Source organism: Macrotis lagotis, chromosome 1 (genome assembly GCF_037893015.1).
Source record: "Macrotis lagotis isolate mMagLag1 chromosome 1, bilby.v1.9.chrom.fasta, whole genome shotgun sequence".
Classification (NCBI taxonomy): Eukaryota; Metazoa; Chordata; class Mammalia; order Peramelemorphia; family Peramelidae; genus Macrotis; species Macrotis lagotis.
In genome coordinates this window covers 392,226,630-392,251,593 of record NC_133658.1, presented here as the reverse complement: position 1 = coordinate 392,251,593, position 24,964 = coordinate 392,226,630, and the positions used below count along the sequence as shown (strand labels likewise).

The following is a 24,964-nucleotide window of genomic DNA, read 5'->3' as shown; positions in this document are numbered from 1 at the left end:
TTTCCAGCTTGACTCCATTGTTCCTTTTTTCTCAAAGTAGTGTGGCATTGTGAATAGAAGGCTGGATCTGGAAGAACTAGGGTCATGTTTTACTTCTACTACATCATGTATGCCCTTTAACCTCTCAATGTCCAAGGAGCCTCTCTAAGATAAAGTTGCTGAGAAGGTTCCAACCTGTATCAGCAGATAGAGTCTCCTCTCATAGAATTCCCTACCAGTATAAATAACAGTCCTGAGCCAAACCAAATCAAACAAACTCATTTTCATTTTGACTAATTTCTTTTTTCAATATTTCATCTGAATTATCAGTTGTTTAAACTCCCATTTCAGTTGTCTCTGTCCTCCTCTTCCTCCTTCCTAATGACTCTCTTTTCAGATCACCCCCAATATTCTCACATAATGCCCTGCTTCCTTATTCCCTTAGAGTTTTCCTTAGGAAAGAACTACTCATTTCTTCTATTTCAATTTTCTCCAACAAATTTCCATAGCTGAGTTTGGCTTTATGGGTCATCTCCCCGAACCTATTTGAACTGTACCAGGAGAGGCCTGCTCAGGACCATGAGATCTCATACCTGGAGCATCATGGTTATGCTTTTCTTAGAACATTTCTAGGGCACTAGCCAGACAGAATTCTTAACTCATATGCCCAAGTAATCATAGATTTTGCTTTACTCATTTCCTTTCCATATCTTTCTTTCACTCTTCCCCCTCCCATTGCCAATAATTGTTCTTTTTTTAAAAATTTATTTAAGGCAATGGGGTTAAATGTCACACAGCTAGGCAATTTTTAGGTGTCTGAGGCTGAATTTGAACTTAGTTCCTCCTGACTCAAGGGCAGGTGCTCTATTCACTGTGCCACCTAGCTGCCCCTATAATTGTTCTTTTAACATCATCTTTGTCATCTTCCTCCTTTAAATCATTCATATGGAACAGTTAGGTAGCACAGTAGACAGAATGCCGGACAAAGTCAGGAAGACCCAACTTCATATCTGACTTCAGACACAAACACTAACAAGTTTTATGATTCTGGACAAGTCATTTAACCGTTTGCCTCAGATTCCTTTTCTGCAAAACAGGAATGATAATATCACCTACTTCCCAGGTTTGTTGGTGTAAAGCAATTTACATAGTACCTGAGAAAAAGTAAGTACTATATAAATTTTAGTAATTATTATTATTGTTACTGGTACAATGATTAAAAAAAAATCTGCTTGTATCCATGTCAGATGTATTATATTCTTCGACCACCAGGTGGCGATACCGTACCAATAAATTAAAAAGAAAGCTAACCACCATTTAAGGATATACTGAGAAATTTTTTTCTCAGATTTTTCAATGGGAACTTACATATTCTTAGTGATCAAAGGAAAGTTTTGCTTTGGGTGGAGGGATATTTGTCTTTCTATTTTCTTTCCCTTTATTTCATAAAGGCCACTCCCTACAGGGTCTTTATGAAAAGCTTTATGGTGTAGTATGTGAAATTTAGAAGGTTATTAAAAAATTAATTTCTGACAAAGGATACCCTCTGAGAAAGATGACCTTCTTTGAAATCTAACAACATTGGGAATGACCCTTTGGAACATTTTACAGCATATCAGAATTTGAAGAGGAAAGTCCCTCTTTTGCCTGAGTACTATGATACCATGAAACTGAGAGGTAATCTAGTTCATCCCATATCTGAATACAAATCTTTTCTGCAGCAAATAATCATCCAACCTTCATTTGAAGACTCATATGAAGAAATTCACTATCTTGTAACATCACCCATTCCATGGTTGATTAGTACTGTTAGAAAGTTTTACATTATACTGAGGAGAAACTTACTTTCATTGAGCTTCCAACCATTGGTTCTGTTTCCTATAATAAATTATCAAATGCAGAATATCTGAAGAACTTTGGTACAGTTTCAGTACCAAGACTTTTGAGACACCCTGTATTGGAAAACACTACATTCTCTCCTAGGGGTCCTTCTCCAGGCTAAATAAACCTAAAGTTGAAATCTTTTAATTGATCCTTAGATACTATCTTATACATTTAGTGTCTCTCTTTAGGGAGAAGTTAAGGTCTCTTATATAAGTGAAATTAGAACCCAATCTCTTTCTTCTTTTCCTTATCTGAAGCTGAAGTGAGCAGTAATGCTTTTTTAAAATGTATTCTTTCGGGGTAGCTACGTGGCTCAGTGGACAGAGCACTGACCCTGGAGTCAGGAGGACCTGAGTTCAAAACCGGCTTCAGATGCTTAATAATTACCTAGCTGTATGACCTTGGGCAAGTTACTTAACCCCATTGCCTTGAAAAAAAAATTAAGATGTATTCTTTTGAGAGAATGGCTTTCAAGGGGATCTGACCATGTGATGCCTTGGATGTAGCTTCTCAAGTTTTCCCTCCTTCTCTTCTTCTAGGTCATGGGCTTTGGCCTCTACTTGATGGATGGAAATGTCAGTAACATTTACAAACTGGATGCCAAGAAGAGAATAAACCTCAGCAAAATAGATAAATTCTTTAAGGTTAGTGTCTGCTGTTGGGTTCAGGGCAAATGACAGTGGAAAAACTGAAGTGTAGACTGCTGTGGGAAGTGCCACACACTGGAGAATCAAAGGGGTTTGCTCATGAGTGTCTGAAATGAAACTTATCCCCAAACAGAAGTGTCCAAGAGAAGTGAAAGATTAACGAGAACACCACCATCTACTCAGGGAGAGCTGGAGAAACACAATGAGATGCTACTTGTGTTTGGGCTTTGGGATACTGTAAGAAAGGCTTTCAAGCCATAGTCCATGATTCCATAGTCCATAGATGAGAAAGGCAGTGGTTGACCTTTTATTTCTGAATCATCACATCCCTTCCCTATCATCTAGAAAAGTCATTGAAAGAGGCATCTCCCAATCTCATTTTCTGCTTAAACAAGGTTCACATTTATTCCTACAATCATTCAGCAAATATAAAACATACTAGGCACTAACAATTTATGTTTGTATTAATATTTTTTCTTATTTAGGCCTAACAACTCTGAGAGATATGTAGGATGGTATCATTATCCCCATTTTATAGGTGAGGGAGTAGACTCAAAGTTGAGATGATTGGTCCAAGGTCATTGTCATTTGGCTACAAATTTAGGGCTTTTTGCATTATACCATGGGAAGAACCAAACTAAGATTTCAAATTGAATTAAGATCATAGGATCAGTGCTAAAAGGACCTTGATGGATTAGAGGATCTTTTCCAGTCTCAGGTCTCACAGGAAGAATTTCTCATGGTCAGACTAGACTCTTATGTTTCAGGATCCCTAAGGGAAGAGAATACACCCCCAGGCATCTCTTCTAATGCTTTATTTATTTAAATGTAGAGCCCCAATATATAATTTTTTTAGTTAAACTTCTTTATGTTCTTGGGGTAGCTAGGTGATGCAGTGCATAGAACATTGGTCCTGGGGTCAGGAGGACCTGAGTTCAAATCTGACCTCAGACACTTAATAATTGCCTAGCTGTGTGACCTTGGGAAAGTCACTTAATCCCACTTCCTTGCAAAGCAAAAAAACAAAAAATTCTTTATGTTCTCATGATAGTTTTATAATTTCATTCCTTCCAGTCTCTAATTTCCTTCTATTAGGGAAGTGAAATAGTAATTGTTTTTGAGAATAATGGCAATCCGCCTGAGTTTTTCTACTGACTTGAGGGAGGTACCATGGTATAGAGGAAATAGCATGGAACTAGCAATCAGATGAGTTTCTAAAACTGACTGGCCCACTAACTAAATGTGTGAGTATAGATAGGTCACTTAATCTTTGGTAACTTCAATTACTTATTTATAAAATGAGGACAATAATGCCTAAGAGAAGGATCCCTAGACATGAGTTCTGAGCTCACATCCATAACCTAGATCTATGAAATTTAATTCACAAAACATTAGGTGCCTACTATATGTACTTAATATGTACTTAAATACAATAGCAAAAGTGAAATAGTTCCTGCCATTAGAGGGAACAAGGAGTTATCTCCACAGGAACAAACTTCTCATGTCTTCATGCTCACTTCTCTTCTCCTTTGCCATCGTAGAAAATCCCTCTGAGATCTTCCCATTCAATCTCTTATTTGTTATGTTGTTTTGTTTCCTTTGCAGCAGCTGCAGGTGGTCCCCTTATTCGGCGATATGCAGATAGAACTGGCCAGATACATTAAGACCAGTGCTCACTATGAGGAGAACAAATCCAAGTGAGTGCCTGCCGTAATGTCTCTTGGCTGCTGTGTGGTCCTACCTGGCAGGATGGCTGAGGGGGCAGCTTGGGCCCCTCATCCCTCCCTAGCTTGGGGAGTGTTTGGGCATCAGGATATATGCCACAGCACCAGGCACCTGCAAGGTCGAGCTTGCTGGGCACGTGACCTGTTAGGAGTAAAGAGAGAGTGTGCAGTTGTGTGTGTGGTGGGGTGCTCTGAACACGGTTTTACCCACTCTTTGTTCTCAGGGTACAAACATGTTCAGAGCATAACCATAGCACTCCTCTAAGTGAAGTTAGGATTTGCCAGTACCCATGCCTTTGGGTGCCCCAGGAAGCAAAGAATATCTCTCTCTACTCATTTGCATTTAGAATATTTCTTGCTTTGGAAACTATGCAGGCATCACAAGTGAGTTACCTTTAGTCATTGATGTAGTGATAACTCTACTGAACGTGAAATGTGTTTGACTGTCTCATCCTAGCCCATCTCACAAAATCACCCCATTTTGCACCATGAAACACAGTTATCAGCAGTGCATTCCAAGAAATCTGATACAGCATCCTTGGATTCAGTCTGTCTTAGGTTAACAAGCTTCTTGTAAATCTGACACTGAGGTTAAGTGATGAGAATGGTAAGATCTCATTGGCCTGTGCTAGCCAAAGTAAAGTCAGAAGTTGAGTCTCTGGAACGAGATAATATGCAAAGCAAATCTGGCGTCACTCTATAAACAACTGACACTTATAATAGTGATGATGATGATGATGATGATGCCTTTTGTCTCTCCCTAGCCAATGCTGCCCACTGTGTTATCACATTGTGTGCAGAGGTTTTCTGAAATGGGCACCAAGTTGAGAATTTCAAACTCATTTTTCCCCAAGTGTACTTGAATTGTCAGAGATAAGAAGTTAAGGGTGAAGGCAGGTGCTTTATATTGGGTAAGGAGTGGGTTAGCATTAAGATACCTGGGTTCTTTTCCCACTTGGGTGAAAACTGACTTTGTGACACTGGACAAAGAAAATCATTCTTTCTGGGTCTCTATCTAGTCAATGACTCTGGTCAAATGTGGTATCTTGTTGGGTAGTTTTCCTCCACCACAGGGATTTCATTTAAGTGATGAGTTTGTGAAGGCTGGAATGTGGAGTTTCTCCACTCTGACCCAACTAACCCCAGCCCAGGCCCCTATCCTAAATAAAGATGAATCCCCAGGATGGTGAGACAATGGAATTGGCATCTTGCAAAGTTTGCACTGCCTTTCTACAGTCACCAGAAGCTGAGTTATTTGCAGTCCTGGAGAGTAGCTGAGAAGAGGGTTGGTCATTCTCTTACCCCTTCTACCTGTCAGGTAAGTATACAGTGGAAAGGAGCTGCCTAAAAGGGTTGCAGTGGTCAGTAGAAGATGGTCCTGTATGTGTGTAGAAGCTAGTTCTGACCCACTCCATTGTGGGTCCTTCGGAGATTTGGCTTAGCCATGCTGATTGATTTAGATCACTTTCATGGGTCCTTGCTTGTTCCAAAGCCCCAAGAAGGCCCTAGTGACAGACTGATGGATACAGAAGGAGCAACTTTTGAAAAGAAGGACGACTCTACCCCACCCGTGAGTGTGATGCTGGGTGCCTACTCAGACCCCATACTTTTCTGTCCAGGTGGACATGCACCCAGAGCAGCATCAGCCCCCAGTACAACATCTGTGAGCAGATGGTCCAGATCCGGGATGACCACATTCGCTTCATCTCCGAGCTCGCTCGCTATAGCAACAGTGAGGTGAGCCCTGTCCCAGGGTTACTGGGAGTGGATGTGGGAAGGCAAGAGGAAGCAGAGGTTCCAGTTCCCTGAGAGGGGGAAAAAAGGGGAGAGAGAGACAGACAGACAGACAGACAGACAGACAGACAGAAAAAGAAAATGAAAATGATCAAGAGACAGAAAGAGTGACAGAAACAGAAAGAGAAAGAAAAAATGAGAGAATGTGGGAGAGAAAAAGGAGAAAGATAAAGTTCTGAAAGCTTGTAGATCTTACTAAATGAGGAGAATGTCAACCTGAGGATTCTCTCAGAGGTATGCTAATAAATGTTTAAAAAGTGGCTCTCCAAGGGGAAAAAAAAGAACTATGATACATTTTTAAATTTAATCTTTTATCCATTAAATTTTTAAGTCAAGACAACCAACAATATGATTAATCAGGTCCTAATTTGTAGCATATGCAAATTTCTGAGGTAATTAGCAATGAACTCTCAGGGGACAATTCAAGTTGATTCCAGAACAATCTTGAATTCTCTTCTATACTTTGAACTAAAGGAGATGTCAATAGCTTTCCCCATGCTTTTATTATTTGGCCAACATAAGAGAGCTTCAGCAGGACTCTTGGAATCTATTTTGGGTCACATATGCCAAGACTAAAAATTCTATGCTATCAATAGAATCACAGGTTTGGAGTTGCTTTTCCTTCTTAGTGATGAGTTACCATCTATATCCTCACATATTGTGGCTAATGACTTACATTTTTTAAAAACATATATTGATAGCTTTTTTTTTGCATATTTGTATTTTGAGTATTCCACTATTCAGCTGAGCCACCTCATATAACAGAAAAAAAGAAAAAAGAAGAAAAGTATCAATAGACAAAACTAACCCCCGCCTATTACTGGAATATGATAACAATGTCCTATATCCAAAACAATATCCTTAGTTATCCTTCTCCCCTCTCCCTCTGCAAATAACGTGGCTGCTTTGGGCATGAAGCATATAAGTTAGGGGTTATAGAATTATAAATTTAGAACTAGAAGGGATCTTAGAGGTCATTGAGTCCACCCACCTCCTTGTATAGATGAGAAAACTGAGTCACAGTTAGGTTGATTGATTTGCTCAGGATCATACAGTATCTGAGACAGAATTTAAATTAAGGTCTTGTTGACTATAAGTCTAGTACCTGAACACTATACCATGGAATCTCATCATGGCCATGAAGCAGAACCAAACAGATTGCACAGGGCTCAAACCTGCAATGATGATCACATTATACTGTGTTCTAACCAGCCATAGACAAGACTACCAAAGTAATTGATTAGACTCTTCAGCAATCATTGAGACTAGTCAGACTATCTTGATCTGATGCCATATTTTGATTTGGTCCTGTTTTCAGTCAACAGTTAGTCAGGTAGTCATTGAGCTCCTATTGTGTGTTTGACACTTTCACAGGAACTTTGGGGAAGTAGGTCAGATTAAAAAAAATAAAACACATAGTTTTTGCCCCAAAAGAACTTGTATATAATTTTGTCTTAGGAGATAAGGAATATTAAAAAAAACATGTATGCAAGGCAGCACATAAGAAATGTCAGATAAAGGGAGATAACTGTTGATGATGAATGTCAGAGGAGAAAAACTTCATTTTAGGTTGAGTAGTTATAGAAAATTTGACAGAGGTGTATGGGGGTTGTTGACTCTTGAAGGATGGATATGATTTTGATAGACTAGAGAAGAAGGAAATGCAGTACAGGTGAAGAGATGACAAAATAAGGTAAGAAAGTGAAAAATTGTATGTAGGAAGGTATATTTGGGCTAGATGTCCAAAAGGTCCCTTTGAATTCTGGGTCTGTTAGTCTGTCTTTCTATAATGGGTAAGTAACATTCAAAAGCAGAGCTATTTAAGCCTAGAGCCAAGATAACTTAATGGATAAGGTATGGATAATTATCCTTAATGGATAATGGCCTGAGATTCAGGAAGACCTGTGTTCAAAATCTGCCTTTGACACATAATAGTTGTGTGATTCTAGCAAATCACAACTCTCATCGCTCTAGGTGACTCTCTAAGATTATAAATTACAGAGAAGATGAATTTTTAGAAGAAGTTTCCTCAGAAAAGTGTACCCTACACCAAAGAAATCATTGGTCCGTTTGCTTTCCTTATTTACTCCTAAGGCAAGTAAAAATGAATGAAAAGACCTGTTTCTCTTAGAAAAATTTCCATAACTAGAAGCAAGAGCAGAGCTCAGGGCTAGGGTGGGAGAAATAAGTTTTCAGATTGGTCTGACCACCTTGTTGGGTGATATTCTCCAGGTGGTGACTGGTTCTGGATTAGACAGCCAGAAATCAGATGAAGAGTACAGGGAGCTCTTCGACCTGGCTTTACGGGGGCTCCAGCTGCTCTCCAAGTGGAGTGCTCATGTCATGGAGGTGGTAAGTGATCTCAACTCCAACCCCAACCAAACAGCATCTCCCTTGGTCCTGCTTTTAAAAACAGACAGGTGTTCATCCTTGCTCTTCCCCTCTCCAGTACTCCTGGAAGCTGGTTCATCCAACTGACAAGTTCTGCAACAAGGACTGCCCAGGCACAGCAGAAGAGTATGAAAGAGCCACCCGCTACAACTACACCAGTGAGGAAAAGTTTGCCTTCGTAGAGGTGAGGATATCCCTTTTCTACTCTTCAATTTCAAAGAACTAACAGGAATATTTAGGCTAAGGCCCCAAGTACAATTTCTATTTTAGTGGCACCCTTTTGCCCTCCCCATTGACATCAATCTACCTTTTTGGTTTTATCTCCCATTTATACATAGTGATAATCTACAAATATTTCTTGTTAACTTTCTTATGACATCATCCAATCTCAGAGCTGGAGGTGACCTCAGAGTTCCATTGTGTAACCCATGCATAAGAAGAAATTTCCCATATAAGTTTCCTGACAAGTAGTTCTGGGCTTGCATTTAAAGATCTCCTGGGTCAAACCATTCTACTTATGGAAAATTTTTAATTGTTATTTAGGGAATCTTCCTAATTTCAAATCCAAATCTGCCTCCCTATTACTTGGGAAATCAACTCTCTTACTTCTCCCAAAGGAATATGCAATTAATTTCATAAGCATCAAAACCTGAAGCAAAGAAATGAAGGCCAAGGGTGACATTTCAGTCAGCAAGTAATAAGCAAAAGAGAGATTTTTTAAAAATATTATTATTATAATATACAATCACCTTTCCAAATGGACCCTGCCCTCTGGGAGCTTTTATTTCCCAGTCAGCCTCCCTAAAAGCATTTCTAGACATTATTGTTATTGTTTGTCCTTCTTTCTGGAAGAGGTTCATGACATCAGTGAGGTGATACCACAACATGCAAGTGAGTTGGATTTAAATGAGGGAGGGTTGTGCAAAGTCATCAGCCCCACTTTCTCCATGGGAGCCATCTGGGTCTGGTGGCAAGATATACATCAGCATGACTAGAGATATCTCTGGATGCAGTGGGAGATCTTGACTTTTTTAAGCTATGATTTTTAATAGATCTCAGTTTTCCTGAGACAACACCCATTCAGTGATTAAGGTAAGTAAAAAATAAGGCAGAGAATGACCTCTTTTACCTAATCAAAAGAAAAATCAGGCTAGGTTTCTGGCCAAAACAGAAACAATTGCTATTTCTATTCCCTCTGAGCCATTTGGGGCCCAAATAATGACCAAGTAGGGTTTGACTTGGGACCTACTTTTTGGCCAGTCAATGACAGCCCATATCTACTAGACTGAAAAGATTATCACTAGGTTGGAATAATGAGAAAGGAATGTCTTTCTCTTTGCCATTAGTGTAACCATGGCTGCTTTTCACTCTCTTACTAGCTAGCATTTTTCAAGCACTTGTAAAGTTTACAAAGTGCTTTGCCATTATTATCCTGAGAGTTAAGTGTTATTATTATTACCAATTCATAAATGAGGAAACTGAAGCAGGCCAGTTAAGTGACAGCTAGCAAGCATCAGAAGTAGAATTAATTTGGGTTTTCCTGACTCCAGACTTAGTGTTCTATCTCCACCATATCACTTGACTGCCTTTTCTAATCTTGGCACCTGAGAAGTATCAATCATCAAGGATTGTGGTATTTTCCAAAAGGAACTAAAACTGATTGATCAACTCATTTCTCATTGTGTTTGGTGAATATTTGACATTCTGCTTCTATTTTGGTTCAGTGCTTACTTAGTTACTTCAACCTTCATATCATAGAAGATGTTGCAGTGGAGAGAATGCTGACTTTCTTGGCAGCTCTGAAATCCTAGCTCTGCTTCTACTTATATTCCCTCTGTAACACAGTTTCCTCATTTGTAAAACAAGGGCATCTAGGTGGCAGAGTCTGGAGTCAGAAAGACTTATCTTTCTGAGTTCAAATCTGATATCAGATCACTGTATGATTCTAAGTAGGTCACTTAAATTGATTTACTTCAGTTTCCTCATCTGTAAAATGAGTTGGAGGAAATGAGAAACTACTCCAGCATCTTTGCCAAGAAAAGTCAAAATTGACTGAACAACAACAGCAATCTTTTTCTAAGGGCATGCCTGCTGACAAAGGTAGAGAAACAGATTTTAGGCAAGCTATCTAATGTCAGAAGGTAATATGAACTCCCTAGAAGAAAGGAAAGGAAAAGTATGAAGGACCTGGACAAGCTCCTGCAGGCCTTCAATGCTAAGAAAAGAAAAGCATACAGATTGATTTCTGTTGAAGCCTAACCTTCTGCCTCATGTCAGAAAAATGATCCATGGGTATAGAGTGAGGTATAGTTTTTCAGACATGATCAATGTGTTAATTAATTTTGTTTTACTTTATTCTTCTCACTTAATAGTATTTTATTTTTCCAATTACATGCAATGATAGTTTTCAAAATTCATTTTTTAAGATTTTGGGTTCCAGATTTTCCCTTCTGTCCCTTCTCTTTCCCCTCCCCAAGAGAGCAGGCAATCTGATATAAGTTATCATGCACAATCATGTTAAACATATTTCTACGTTATTTAGTATATTTTTCAAAGGAAAGGTTATATTTATTGTGAGTAGTTGTTTGGGAAAAGAAAGGGTTGGGAAGAAAGAGAGACAGACAGGGACAGAGACAGAGATCAGTAAAGTCATTTGAGAGAGAGAGAGAGAGAGAGAGAGAGAGAGAGAGAGAGAGATCAGAGATAGGGAGAGATACAAAGGCAAAGAAGCTGAGACAGAGGCAAGAAGAACATTCTGACCATTCCCCTCTTTAAGAAACAGCAACTCTTGTTTCTACAAAGAGAACCAACAATTGAATTGATGCTGGGGGCACCAGGATTTCTCTATCCAAATGAAATCATAGGTCCTGACCAAAACAGAAGAGGGTGCACTTTTGAGAGACTTAGGGACTCAGCAGTAGTGCTCCACATTTGTGATTTCATCAAAGTTGGCACAGTCCCTCTATGTGGAGCCTTTCTTCATTAATGTAGATTGAGAAAATTGACTTATAATTTTTTTAGAACTAACTAGGGCACCAAGAAACGGAGACAGAGACAGAGAATTTCTAGAATGTTAGAAGTAAAAAAGGCTTTAGGAGTCATCTAATACAACCTTTTAAAAATGGGGAAACTGAGGCATGAAGTGACTTAAGATCACACAATTAGGATACCATTATACAAATCATTCACTTTACTCAGGCTACTTCCTAACTCTTCTCAAAACTTCTTACCTCCCTATTTTTGTTTCCCCAGGTCCTCCTCTCTCTACTTCCCTTGTCTAAGGTCTACCTTTCCTTCAAAGCTCTAGTTGAAATCTTTCCAGTTCTGTGAATCCTTTCCTAATTATGATGAACTACAAGGGTTGAGATAGAATGCCAAGGCTAGGAGCCTCTTGTCTGTCCTCCCTGTCTGCTTGTCCCCATTCTCTATAATTAGAGGTCTTCTGTTGGCTTTTTTGGTCCAGTTTTACTAATGTCTTTTAAAATGTTTAACTAATGATTTTTATCTTTAAATCATTCATTTCCTTCTCCTGCCCCCTTCCCCACTGAACTTTCTCACATGACAAAAAAAAAAAATGAGCAAAACCCTTTGTATCTGCTATTCTGATTTGGCAGTCCCTCACCTCTCTACAGGAAGGGGAGAGCAACTTGTTTCACAGCCTTTTACTGTCTTCCCCCCTCCCCCCACCAATAAACTCTTCTTGTAACAAAAACAACCAAAAAAACATTTAAAGAAGACAAATGGACACAGAGACATTGTCTGATTGCATTGACCATATTCCTCTTTCATTGTCGCCATCTCTATTTTGGGAAAAGGGACACCTCACAGGTCATTGTAAGGAAGGAGTTTTGTAAACATTAAATTCCTGTGTAAGTAGAAATTATTTTGGTCACCCCACAGATAAAACTCAGATTCTGGAATTAAGATTATTACATTCTCATTCCAGCTTTTCCAACTCATTGTATGACTTTGCTCATGCACTTGACCTTCTTTTTTCTCATTCCCTTCTGTTTTCCTTAAAACAAAAAAATTAATAAGGAAAAAATGGAATCATAATAATCCCTGTCCTACTAATCTCTATCATGGTTAGTATTTGCTTTGATAAAGTGAATATGGGGAGGCGGCTGTCACTGCAGAGACACAATGGGATGCCAGCCTCAGATCCAGGAAGACTTGGTTCATGTCCTAAGTCTGACATATATTAGCTGTGTCGCATTACCTCTTAGGGTTCTAGGCAAGTCACCAAAGCTTAAGTTGCTGAATAGTTTCTAAGGTTACATTGGCAGAGGGAGTTTCTTCACTAGGATTTCATTACATTAACAAAATTATAGAACTGGTCAAAAACAAGGCAGCATGACTCCATGGAGTCAAGATTCTCAGTTTGAATACCATTTCTGCCATTTTACTACCTGGTTGACCTTCCAAGTTCCTCAATCTTTCATCAGTAAAATGAGAGAATTGGACTGAATTGAACAACCCTTCTTGCTTTACCTGATGATTCTAATCAAAGGTAAATGAATATGCTATAGGAAGGCTAGGTGTGATTGACTCTTGTTTGTTCTTGGTCTAGGTGATTGCTATGATCAAAGGTCTACAGGTGCTCATGGGCAGGATGGAGAGTGTCTTTAACCAGGCCATTAGGAACACCATCTATGCTGCCTTGCAAGATTTTGCCCAGGTAACCCTGAGAGAGCCCCTGAGACAGGCTGTAAGGAAGAAGAAGAATGTCCTCATCAGGTTAGTGAAACAAAGACCTGGGCTCTCCCTTTCCCATGAAGTTTCCCATAAAGTTTCGCATAGTGGTTGAAAGGTTAACTACAGTCCAGAGAAGAAAATCTGGGCAGAATCACATTTATCATAAGAATGACATTCTGATTCCTTACCAAATGTGCTGCAGTACTTGGACATCAGGTGTGTTTCCCTCTTTGGGAAATTATCAGCACAGTTCATGTAACGGAGAAAGGAGTTTAGCCAGAAAGGCCTGAAAAGAAAGATTTCTTGCCCAACCCAAAATGAAAAAAATACCCATGCTGTAGACACCTTAACTAGTCAAGAGTTTATGATACAGAGGAAAGAGCACTGGAATCAGAGGACTTGGGTTCTCTGCTTTGTTACATTTGGCCTCAGTTTCCTCATCTGTAAAATGAGGGAGCTGGACTAGATGGCTTCTAAAGTTCCTTCTAACTTTGTTTTTATGACCCTTTGATCTTCCACTCAGTAACCCAAGTTATTTCCCTCCACATGAGTTTAGATTAATTTCTTCTCTCAGAAAACCAGGTCTGATTTCATGTCCCTTGCTGTTCCAGTGTTCTACAGGCTATTCGGAAAACAATCTGTGACTGGGAGGGAGGTCGGGAACCACCCAATGACCCTTGCCTGAGAGGGGAAAAGGACCCCAAAGGTGGCTTTGACATCAAAGTTCCACGACGAGCTGTTGGGCCCTCTAGTACTCAGGTAAGAAGCACCAGGTACAGTCTGGTCAGATAATATGGCTTGGAGGCCTAAACCAATAAGGGTTCAAAGAAAAAATGGATATTCTGGTCTGGTTGTAACACCTATTGTTAGCCGAATGGAAAGAGAACTGGATCAAGTTGCAGGAGACCAGAGTTGTACTTTCAAATATGGTCCAAATTAGCTGTGTGACCTAATCTTTTCATTGTTTCTGTCTCATTATCTGTGACACAGAGTTGATATTATGATGATTCTTTACTTGCTTTGCAGGGTTCTTATGTGGTACAAATGAGGTAATATACATAAAAACTCTATGAAAAGTATAAAACACCATACGTGTATAAGGTAAATTATTCTATCTACACTTATTATTTCTGTCTGTGCAGACATAATAGTATCAATTATAATGGTAACTTTGGTCAGTCCAAGGAACTCCTTAGAGAGCTTTGTAGAATTATGTCAGCATCATAGAATCATAGATTTCTCTGAAAGAGACCTTAAATATTATAATTATTATCTTACTATACAGATAGTGAAAGTGAGACTAAGAGAGAACCAGTATCACAAATCAAATCAGTAATTAATTTATTTCTTCTCCAAACCTGAATATCTTTACTATTGTATAATTCCCCTTGTCTTCCTGTCTCTTAGATTAATTAACACATGAGTATTTTCTGGTTTCTATGAAACATAATTTATTGCTTGGAATAGCCTTTCCTCCTCACCCTCTCCCCTATAGAAAAGATTTAATAGAATAAGATAGTTGGATAAATAGGGGAAGATGGGTTAGGGGAACAGATCCCAAAGAACTCTATGGAATCTGAAAAAAACTGTTTTCAAAATGAGTCACAGGAAAAAGAATGCATTGAGAAACTTTTTTTCTTCCTGATGTTCCCCTAGATAAGAGGGAAGTATTTTACTTAGTATAATAGAATTTTAGAACTAGAAAGGACCCTAAAGATCATCTGAAAAATTCTCCCTCATTTTATAGAATTCTGAAAAATAATGTAATTTGCCCAAGAAACATAGCAGTAAAATAGCAAAGGCAAGGATCAAACCTTGATCTCCTGAACCCAAACCCTAAACCATGGTCACCTCCAAGTCCTTATTTTCATATCAGGGGTCAATGACCTCAACTGTGACTGCCTTGGAACATTAAGCTGAGTGCCTAGGTTCTGGGGGATGGCCTAAGAGATGAGCAGAAAGAAAAATAAAAGGAGAAATAAAAATGGAGTAAGGAAAAGATGCTAAAGAAAAGATGAGAGAGATACCAAGAGATAGATGGAGAGGGAAAATAAGAGAGAAATGAGTTGGTCAAGTCACTTAACTTCTTTTTGCCTCACTTTCCTCATCTGTAAAATAATAGCACCTACCTTCCATGTTTGTTGTAAGGATCAAATGACATAATATTTGGACAGTGCCTGGGACATAGTAAGCATGAGGACTAGAAGCATTTATCTTCATTGTTACCCAATCCCATACACACCTCCATTTATATTTATATTCATTTATGTTATGGTAAAAGTTCTTAACCCGTGTTCTGCAGACACTCAAGGTTATTCATGGGTAGATTTCAAGGGATCTATGAAAAAATTGCATCGTAACTTTAACAGAAATCTAACTTTTCCTTCATTTGTGAATTTTTTATAAAATATTCTGAAAAGTGATGCTTAGGCTTCATCAGACTGGCAAAGAGGCTCATGACTCAAAGGCCTTTTTTTATAGTTATTCTCATAGTGTGGTATGGTTAGGGAATGGTCTGTTAAACCATAGATTCTAACAAGCAGAGGTGTATATTTGGATAGTCCTGAGAAAGTCATCACTATGGGATGGATTACTGTTGAAATGAGTTATTTGAGTTATTCTGACTGTCCTATTTGTTGTATCCCTGGCATTACTTCCACAGGGAGTAGCACTTGCAACAGCATTGTAATAATTGTCTTTTGTTATTGGGCCATCTCCTTGTATTCAGACAGATCCAAGACTTACAGAAGCAAATTGCTTTGGGGACCATCACAACATGGAGAACTGAGTCTTGAAAATTGTTTAGGCAATGTCCCTGTTGATATGAGTCAGAATAAATCCTTGCTGCTAGGCATCTTGGAATTAGGGAGTACTGGGTCCCTTGGGTGGCTTCAGAAAGATATGGCATATTAGTTTCTGTATGCAACAATAAAATAACCTTTAGCAAGTAAATGTCCCTTGTTAGGATAGTCCTTGGCTCAGTTTCAAAAACCTCACAGAGAAAAAAAGAAAGAAAAGGAGGATGTTGGTTTGATTTTAAAAGATACAGTCAGTGGGTATTTACAGTCAGCCCTGTGCAATAGGACAAGGATTGTGTTGTTGTTCAGTCGTGTCTGACTCTTCATGACCATGTGGACTATATCACACCAATACTGTCAAAAGGAATTTTTTGGCAAAGATATTGGAGTGATTTGCCATTTTCTTCTCCAATGGATTAAGGCAAACAGAGGTTAAGTGACTTGCCCAGGCTCACATAGCTAATAAGAATCCAAGGCTGTATTTAAATTCCAGTCTTCCTGATTTCACGCCCAGTCTTCAAATGTTCTCCTAGAGTGGTCAAAGGGGACCTCCCTCTGATCCACATTCTCATTCCTTCAGAATGAAATAGCACTGATCTTAAATAGAAAAAAATGTGTAGTTTTTCTGTTCTGAATTTGTTTACTATCCTTATTCCATCTTTCTGAAGCCTCAGTGTTTTTGTTCCATACTTTTCTAAAGTGAAATTTCTAGAAAGGGCTCTGGGCTGGAGAAATAAGATTTCTTCATATTTTCAGTTAAACTAAAAAGTATGTTATGCTTCCACTCTATATATAGTGTATACCAATATGACTATTGGTTTCAAAGAATTAGAATTGAATAGAAAATACCTAACACTAAAAATAGACTGAATGTGGTAAAAACTTTTGCAGATAATTCAAAAACCATCTTATGTTGCAGGACAGTACTTCTAGCAAAATTGTTACTTTGGGCATCATTATTAGAATAGAAGTTCCCATTCCCTAATTCTTTGGTATCTTTTTGGCCTTTCTAGCTATACATGGTGAGGACCATGTTGGAGTCCCTTATCGCAGACAAAAGTGGCTCCAAGAAGACCTTGAGAAGTAGCCTTGATGGACCAATTGTTCTTGCCATTGAGGAGTTCCACAAGCAGTCCTTCTTCTTTACTCATCTGCTCAACATCAGTGGTGAGCTTTGATTCTCAATTACAAACCCAAAGAGAGCAGAGAAAGGGTAAGACCATGCTAGTCTGAAAGAACCTCTTTTGTTTCCATAATTGCTGAATTCCCTATGGAGCGTATTTATAGTGTGATTTGGGAGGCTGGAGAAACTGGGATCTTCTGGCTTTTTTTCTTCCTGATTTAGCAGAATTTCCTTCAGCAGATGTTTGTGGCTGGCTTGGCTCATAATCCCCAAGGGAGGAATGGACCTATGCCTCTATGACCTCAGGGAATAAGTCTAACATAACTTTCATCATCCTATCATCCCATCTGTCAAGTTGGCTACTTAAGATCCATTAATTAGTGATAATTGCTTACAGTAAGGCAGGATTCCAGGGTATTTCTACCACTTTTCCTCCCTGTAGGTTGGGTTTTGTCTGGGTTGGACAGGATGAGATGAAGGAGGAGTGGGACCCCAGGGACAGGGATAACAAGATGCCATATGTAATTTTCAAGAAATCCTGAATAATTCATACAATCAGGATTTCTCCAACAATCAGTCATGACTTCATTTGCCCCCTAAAGTTAGCACAGAATTTTATTTTCCAAAATTAAGTTAGATTATTTATAGAAAGGCTGATCATTCATTCAGTCTGGTGGTATTTATTAAGCTCCTTCTGTGTACACTGCACTATGGGGAATACAAAAGAACTTTAAAATAAAAAGAACTCTGATCTGAAGTCTCCTGAAAACACTAGAGTAATACACATTAAACAGAGAGTAGGACAAAGCAATCAGCTAGTCAAGTATTTATGAAGCATTACATTCCAAGTACTGTATGAGGGAAACTAATCAAAGAAGGCACCAATCCCTACCTGCAAGGAGCTTACATTCTATATATGATTTATATGAATATTCTATATATGAATGTATATTGTAATATATAATATAAATATAATAAGCACCAAGATATGTTTTAGTGTTCTAGATTTAAGAAAAAGGAAATCAGTTTAGGCTGGAGTAGTCAGAATGGCTTTTCATGGAAGAGGTGGGACTTGAGCAGGGTCTTGTAAAAAGAAGAGATTTTTTTTTTGGAGGTAGTCAGGGTTAAGTGACTTGTCTGGGGTCACACAGCTAGAAAATGTCTGAGTACAAATTTGAATTCAGGTTCTCCTGACTCCAGGCCCAGTACTCCACCCACTTCGCCACCCAGCTGCCCTAAGAATAGAATTTATATTCTCAAGAGCAGAGAAGAAACTTTTCAGATGAAAGAGAAACATCAAGGAATCAACATGTGTTGAAGGCAAGAGAGTCATAAAAGAGAGCCATCTGGTGTGAACAGAGAGTTCACTTAAGGGATTAGCAAAAAAGACGAATTGTATAAGATTTCTCTACTATGTAATATTTATTCTCCAATATCTCCATTTTTGTCCTTTACATCTTCAGGAAACTGATTGCTTCCATGATCTACTAAGACCAATAACAATATTGATGATGATGATGATGATAATGATAATGATAATGACTTACAAACATAATTATATCATTTTATGATTTGCATAGATTCATTTCAGCCCAGCAGTAGCCTTGTGAGGACTGTGGTCCCCCTGCCCCTTTGCAGGCATCTTCACTAATTCTGGTTTCTCTTGTTTGCACCTATAGAAGCCCTACAGCAGTGCTGTGACCTCTCCCAGCTTTGGTTCCGAGAATTCTTCCTGGAATTAACAATGGGCCGTCGAATCCAGTTCCCTATTGAGATGTCCATGCCCTGGATTTTAACAGACCATATCCTGGAAACCAAAGAACCTTCCATGATGGAGTAAGAAGAGGCAGGGATGGGGAGATGTCTACTTGCAGGGGAGATGTCTGCTAAGGGATCTGGTTCTTCGGGGTCAAGTCTTACCATAGGTCTTATTGGGGAAACTGGAGAAGAAGCAGTGTGGCTGTCCAAAAGAAACTCAGGCTAAGGACCAGCTAGGTGGTATAATAGATAGGGCATCATAGAACATCAGCCCTGAAGTCAAGAGGATCTGAATTAAAATCTGGTCCCAGTTACCTGATACTTACTAGCTGTGTGACCCTGGGCAAGTCACTTAACCCCAATTGTCCCACAAAAGCAAAAAAGTACAGAGAAACTCAGGTTAGGCATTAGCCCAAATAGTTTTGGAGATAGATTGCAAAGGTACACACTCTTGTTATTGCTGTTCAGCTGTTTCAGTTGTATCCAACTCTTTGTGATCCCATTTAGGGCTTTCTTAGCAAAGATACTAGAGTAATTTGCCATTTTCTTCTCCAGTTCATTTTTTTTTTCAAAGAAGGAAACAGTGAAGTGACTTACCTGGGGTCACACAGTCTGAGACCAGCTTTTGAACGCAGGCATTCCTGACTCCAGGCCCAGTATTCTATCTACTGCATCACCCAGCTGCCCCATTTACACTCGTAGCTACTTTCATAATAGTCAGGTCTGATGGCAGTGAGCATCAATAGTAATGAGAAGAAATGATCTCTCAGGAGTATTTGACTTTGTATGTTTGCCAACACTTCTATCTGCTGCCTGAATTTTTTTTTTGTTCAGACTATTTAGGGCCTTACATTTACTGCTTAGCTGACCTAACCTTTTGGTTTCTGTACTGCCCCAGTGAGTTTTTTGTTTGTTTGTTTTTATTTGCAAGATAATGGGATTAAGTGATTTGCCCAAAGTCACATAGCTAAACAATTATTAAATGTCTGAGGTAGGATTTGAACTCAGGTCCTCCTGATTCCAAAGCTGGAGTTCTATGTACTGCACCATATACTGCCCCATCAGTGGATTTCTGGGATTAAAAAAAAAATTCACTCAAGACTATGTGCACTATTGTGTGTTTGGGGAGTGGGGAGCAGTTCATTTGTACAAGGAACTCTTTGTGTGGAAATTCATTTGCAAATTTTAGTCTTAGATTTTTAAAATACTAAGAAGTTTAGTTACTTGGCCATGAACAAGTAGCTAGTATGTGTATTAGAGGTAGAACTTGAACCTAGTCTTCCTCCCTACATAGTTAACTCCCTATCCATTATACCATACTGCCTCCTAGGAGTGCTATAAACAATAAAAAATGTGAAAAATTTTCTTTCCTAATTCTAAATGGCTACCTTAATTTCAAATCTGGCCTCAGACACTTACTAGTTGTATGACCTTGAATAAGTCAGTTAATCCTGTTTGCCTCAGTTTCTTTATCTATAAATGGACTAGAGAAGGAAATGGCAGACCACTCTATTATCTCTGCCAAGCAAACTCCAAACAGAATTGCAAAGAGTCACACACTGAAAGACAACGACAACCTTGTATCCAAGGACATGTGTGTGTGTGTGTGTGTGTGTGTGTATATATATATATATATATACATATATATATATATACATATATATATATATATATATGTATATATATATATATATATATATATATAATATATCAGGTCTTAATTAATCCCTAAATTCTATTCATTCTTCTTGTTTCCCCTTGAGAACCCAAAAATCCTGCATAGTGATGGAGATCATTTTCAGAGCTAACAATAAACAACCTTTGTTTCTTCCCTTAAGGTATGTGCTGTATCCTTTGGATCTCTACAATGACAGTGCATATTACGCCTTGACAAAGTTCAAAAAGCAGTTCCTGTATGATGAGATTGAAGCTGAGGTAAGGACCAAGCATCACCTCACATTTCTGCCTCACCCCTACTCTAAAAGTGACAAAGGAGGTCTCTAATCTTGAATATAGAGGCAGCCTCCTCTAAGATGTGCCAGTAGAAAACATTTTAGAAAATACATAAAAGAAATTGGAAGGAAGTTCAGAAGAAGACAGAGATAAGCAAGGCAGTACTGGAACTTCTGAGTTAAATTTAATGTCTACTTTTAAAAAAATCCCAATCTATACACAATAGATTCACAGTATCCTACATACTCCTCTTTTTTTTGGTTCATTGTGTGAATGAATATTGATGTTTGATCATATCTGTCATTTTTTTGGTTTATTTTTTTTGTGTTTGCTTTTTGCAAGGCAATGGGGTTAAGTGACTTGCCCAAGGTCACACAGCTAGGTAATTATTAAGTGTCTGAGACTGAATTTGAACTCAGGTTTTCCTGACTCCAGGGCTGGTGCTCTATCTACCTAGCTGCCCCTTTCATGTTTTTAATAATAAAAAAGAAAAGACATTAAATTTATAAAGTATCCCCTTAGGACCTAAAACTGAATGACAGCTGTTTGGGAAGGATTAATATAATAAAGGGGCACTTATGTCTAGGTCATCTTGGGTCAGTATGGGTCAGGGAGGCAGTATGATGGAATGGAAAGGGGTCCACTTGTAGGGTTCTGGCCTCTGAACCATATTGCTATGAGACCATATAATGCCCCAAATTACCATCTAAGTAAGACTCAGTTACATATGAGTTGTTGATCAGCATCTGTGGAAGTAGTTTCCATAATGGAAATTCAGTATATGGGCAAAGTCACTTATCCAAACAATTACAACAAAAATAGTTATCTGTCTGGAGCCCATCATCATCCCCAAACAAACCAACTTTTAGTCAGTTATTTGAGGCATTTTCCATTTCTTGTAAAGAATGATCATTCCGAATACCTTACCCTACCCAACCTGAAGAGCTGTCATAAGAGATAATGAGATAATGAGATAAGATAATGGATGAGAAAAGCACTATGAAATATCAAAGTAGAGGACCAATCAAGGTGTCATGATTGGGGAAGCCCTGGGGACAATTCCTGTTTCTGGGTTGGGGGAAAATGCCTTGTATATTTATTTCAGGGGGAAAATGAACAAGAATAGCAACCTCTTCCCAAACTTCATCCAGTACTGTGGGGTGCACACCAAAATCATTGTGAATTCCAATCTAAGTTGAATGCCACAGATCCAGGCATGACAAGGCTTTGTGGAATGTGGCATAAAACTGATTTTACTGAATCTGGCCATTGTAACCAATTCTTATTTCATCTCTGTTTCTCCAGTGCCTACCATAGGTCTTTGTCCAGAGAAGATGATTGGTTAGATACTCATTTCTGATTTTAGATACCTTATTCTTCAAAAAAAAAAAAAAAACTACCACCAAAGGAAGCAAAAGCAAACCAATAGAACAAAGAACATCTAAGTTAAATGGGGAGGCAGATGTCCCTACTGTTCAACTTATTCTGTTTTATATACCATTGTAGTGATACAAAAGTTCTGTCAGAAGTTTCCACAAAGAATTATGTCTTCCAGATCTGAGGATCTAGTGAGAAAAGAATGCAGGATAGAACAGTCAAATATAACCCATTTCCTATACAATTATTTTCACACCCTGCCCTTTCCTCATCCCCATTTCTTTTATGTCTCCAGCCTTGGACCATTTATATCTCCTGCTTTGTTGGATGGTTGAACTTCTATGTCTGATGTTAACCTTTGTTCATGCTGGAACATATCAAGTTCACCATTAATGGACTGTGAGTCAGTATAATAAAGGTTTTCAATGTGTGTTAGGAGATAGAAGTTTTAGCTTTGTGTTCTATACTGAACACCACATTCTTGGAAAGATAATGACAAGTTGGAGTTTGCCCAGAGAGAGGCATTAAGGCTGGTGAAGAGACTATTTTGTGATAGTTACTGTTGTCCTTATTTCATTCTCACAAATAGGACTTGAGCATGAGTTGAATTTGAGTGAGGCAAAGGGGCCCAAAATCAACCTGACTCTCTCCTCCAGAGTCAAGAAGTCCAATGGTAGACAAAGGTCAAGACATTTGGCAATGACTCAGGATGTAGTGAGTGGCTTTGGTCTTTTTAAGTTAAGGTTTTTTTCCCTGCTCTCAGCTTGTCTGAGGTCTCAACTGTTCAATGACTAATAATTGAGAGAAAAGATGACCCAGTTTATTATAATTTCTGGATTAGAATAGAAACCATATATTTTAAGTCATCAATATCGACTTTCCATGCCATATGAGAATTGATTGAATGAACTGTGAATATTTAACCTGGAGAAAAGAAGATATAAATAGGACATGATCATTTCCTTCAAATATATGGGGGGGGGTCATGGGAAAACAAAAAGATTTAAACATATTTTACTTTGTCCTGGAAAGCAAAGGGAAGTTGCAGAGAGATCAACTTTGCCTAGCTATAAGGAAAAACTTCCTAAAGATTAAATCTGTTCTAATGAAAAATGGAATTCCTTGTAAAGCACAATTCCCATTATCAGAGGTTTTCAAGTAGAAGATGGATAATCACTCATCAGGAAGTGTCATAGAGGAAGTTTTTTAAAGATACAATTTAGACAAGATGTTATCCAAGATTCTTTCTAATTCTGAGATTCTATGAGTCTTTGAAGGAATGTGGAAAACTACTAGAAGTGACAGACAGGAAGGAAAAAGTATTCAGAAGCCAGAGGGGGTAAAAAAATCACCCCAACAGTTTTGTGTTAGAGTTGGAAAGCCTATCCCAGGCTAGATGGGAAATGGAAACACACCAGTTCAGCAATAAATGAAAGAGGCTAGGGTTGAGAGATAGTCCCATGCCATTCATTGCAGGATAAAAGGTAAACTTGTGAGAGATACTGACCCTTCCCCCACCCTAGATCTTTTTGTTTCTCGCACTGATGCAAGTTTTTTGATGCAGAAAATTTTTCATTTTGTCTTTGTATCCTGGCACATCCTACATAATGTGTAGTTTATTGATTGATAATAGATTAGCCTTTGTGTTCCTGCTTCTCTGAAATTCAGTGACTTTGTGACTAAGCAACTGCCATTGTCTGAGGACAAGCTGGAGGCCCAGAGAAGAAGGGCCTGGGATTTCACCTACAAAATAATAATAGTGCTAATTCATCATGTTTCCATTGCATTTTAATATTTGCAAAAGGCTTTCTTCACAATAACCCTAGAAGGCAAATAGTGCAAATATCACATTCCCATTTTATAGATGAGAAAAACTGAAGCTTAAAGAAATTGAAGAGACTTTTCCAGGATCATATATCATAAGTGAAATAGGAATCCAAGCCTTCTCACTAAGAGTCCAGAATTTTGTTTCCTTCTGCCACCTCAATTCTTACTGTGGGCCAAGTTAGCATTGAAGAGCTATTTTCTCTTCCATTTCATAAATTCAAGTAATATTGATAAAGAGATACCAACAATTCTTTCTGCTTTTTCTTCATCAGGTCAATCTATGTTTTGATCAGTTTGTGTATAAATTAGCGGATCAGATCTTTGCCTACTACAAAGCAATGGCTGGCAGGTATGAAAATCCCCTGGATTAAGTGGTGAGTGATATTACCTCCAAAAACTCCACTGAAACAAGTCATCTCTCCTGGCTAAACTATAAGATCCCTGATGGAAAGGACTGTGGTATTTTTGTTTTTGCTTCTCCAGCTCTTTGCAAAGTTCCTGGTACATAGCAATTAATATGTATTCATTGATCAAAGTATCAGCATCACCTACACAAATGCAAAGTAACTCTCCTCTTATCCATAGCAATCATTTATAAATAGGAGATTTCATCTTTAATCAGACCTTTAAGTTTGGAGGGATAGGGTAGAGATCTCTGAGGTAAAGATGATCCAAAGGTAAAACTTAATATTCCCATTTGCCAAGGATTTAGTTTCTTGCTTCCCTAAAAAAGAGATATGCTATCCATGATTTCACCAATAGAACCTAAATCAGGATTCAGAAGGTCATTGTAATTCATTCCAATACTATTATGACAATATCTGACTCATACTCCAATCTGTCACTCCTTATCAGTCTCAGTATGATTATCAGAAGGGGCCTCAAGCATAGTTATAGCCCAGTTTAAGAAAACCTAATATGAGAAAATCTGAATTTTCAAACCAAATAAAATAGGCAGAGATTATTTGTATTATAAAATGATTTTTTTCTGATTTAAAGAGAATTACTTCTGGT

At 38.4% G+C, this 24,964-nt stretch overlaps 1 protein-coding gene across 2 annotated transcripts in view; it reads left to right on the top strand.

Moving 5' to 3' along the window:
- CYFIP2 (cytoplasmic FMR1 interacting protein 2) overlaps window positions 1–24,964 on the top strand; it is a 133,259-nt gene that overhangs the window by 41,743 nt on the left and 66,552 nt on the right. For both annotated transcript variants that reach the window (XM_074212525.1, XM_074212526.1), the window contains exons 9-19: window positions 2,403–2,507; window positions 4,116–4,207; window positions 5,854–5,971; window positions 8,261–8,380; window positions 8,478–8,603; window positions 12,990–13,156; window positions 13,726–13,873; window positions 16,926–17,079; window positions 18,715–18,871; window positions 20,632–20,728; window positions 24,223–24,299. In XM_074212525.1, coding sequence (XP_074068626.1) covers window positions 2,403–2,507; window positions 4,116–4,207; window positions 5,854–5,971; window positions 8,261–8,380; window positions 8,478–8,603; window positions 12,990–13,156; window positions 13,726–13,873; window positions 16,926–17,079; window positions 18,715–18,871; window positions 20,632–20,728; window positions 24,223–24,299 — 1,361 coding nt within the window. The remainder of the gene's footprint in view (window positions 1–2,402; window positions 2,508–4,115; window positions 4,208–5,853; window positions 5,972–8,260; window positions 8,381–8,477; window positions 8,604–12,989; window positions 13,157–13,725; window positions 13,874–16,925; window positions 17,080–18,714; window positions 18,872–20,631; window positions 20,729–24,222; window positions 24,300–24,964) is intronic.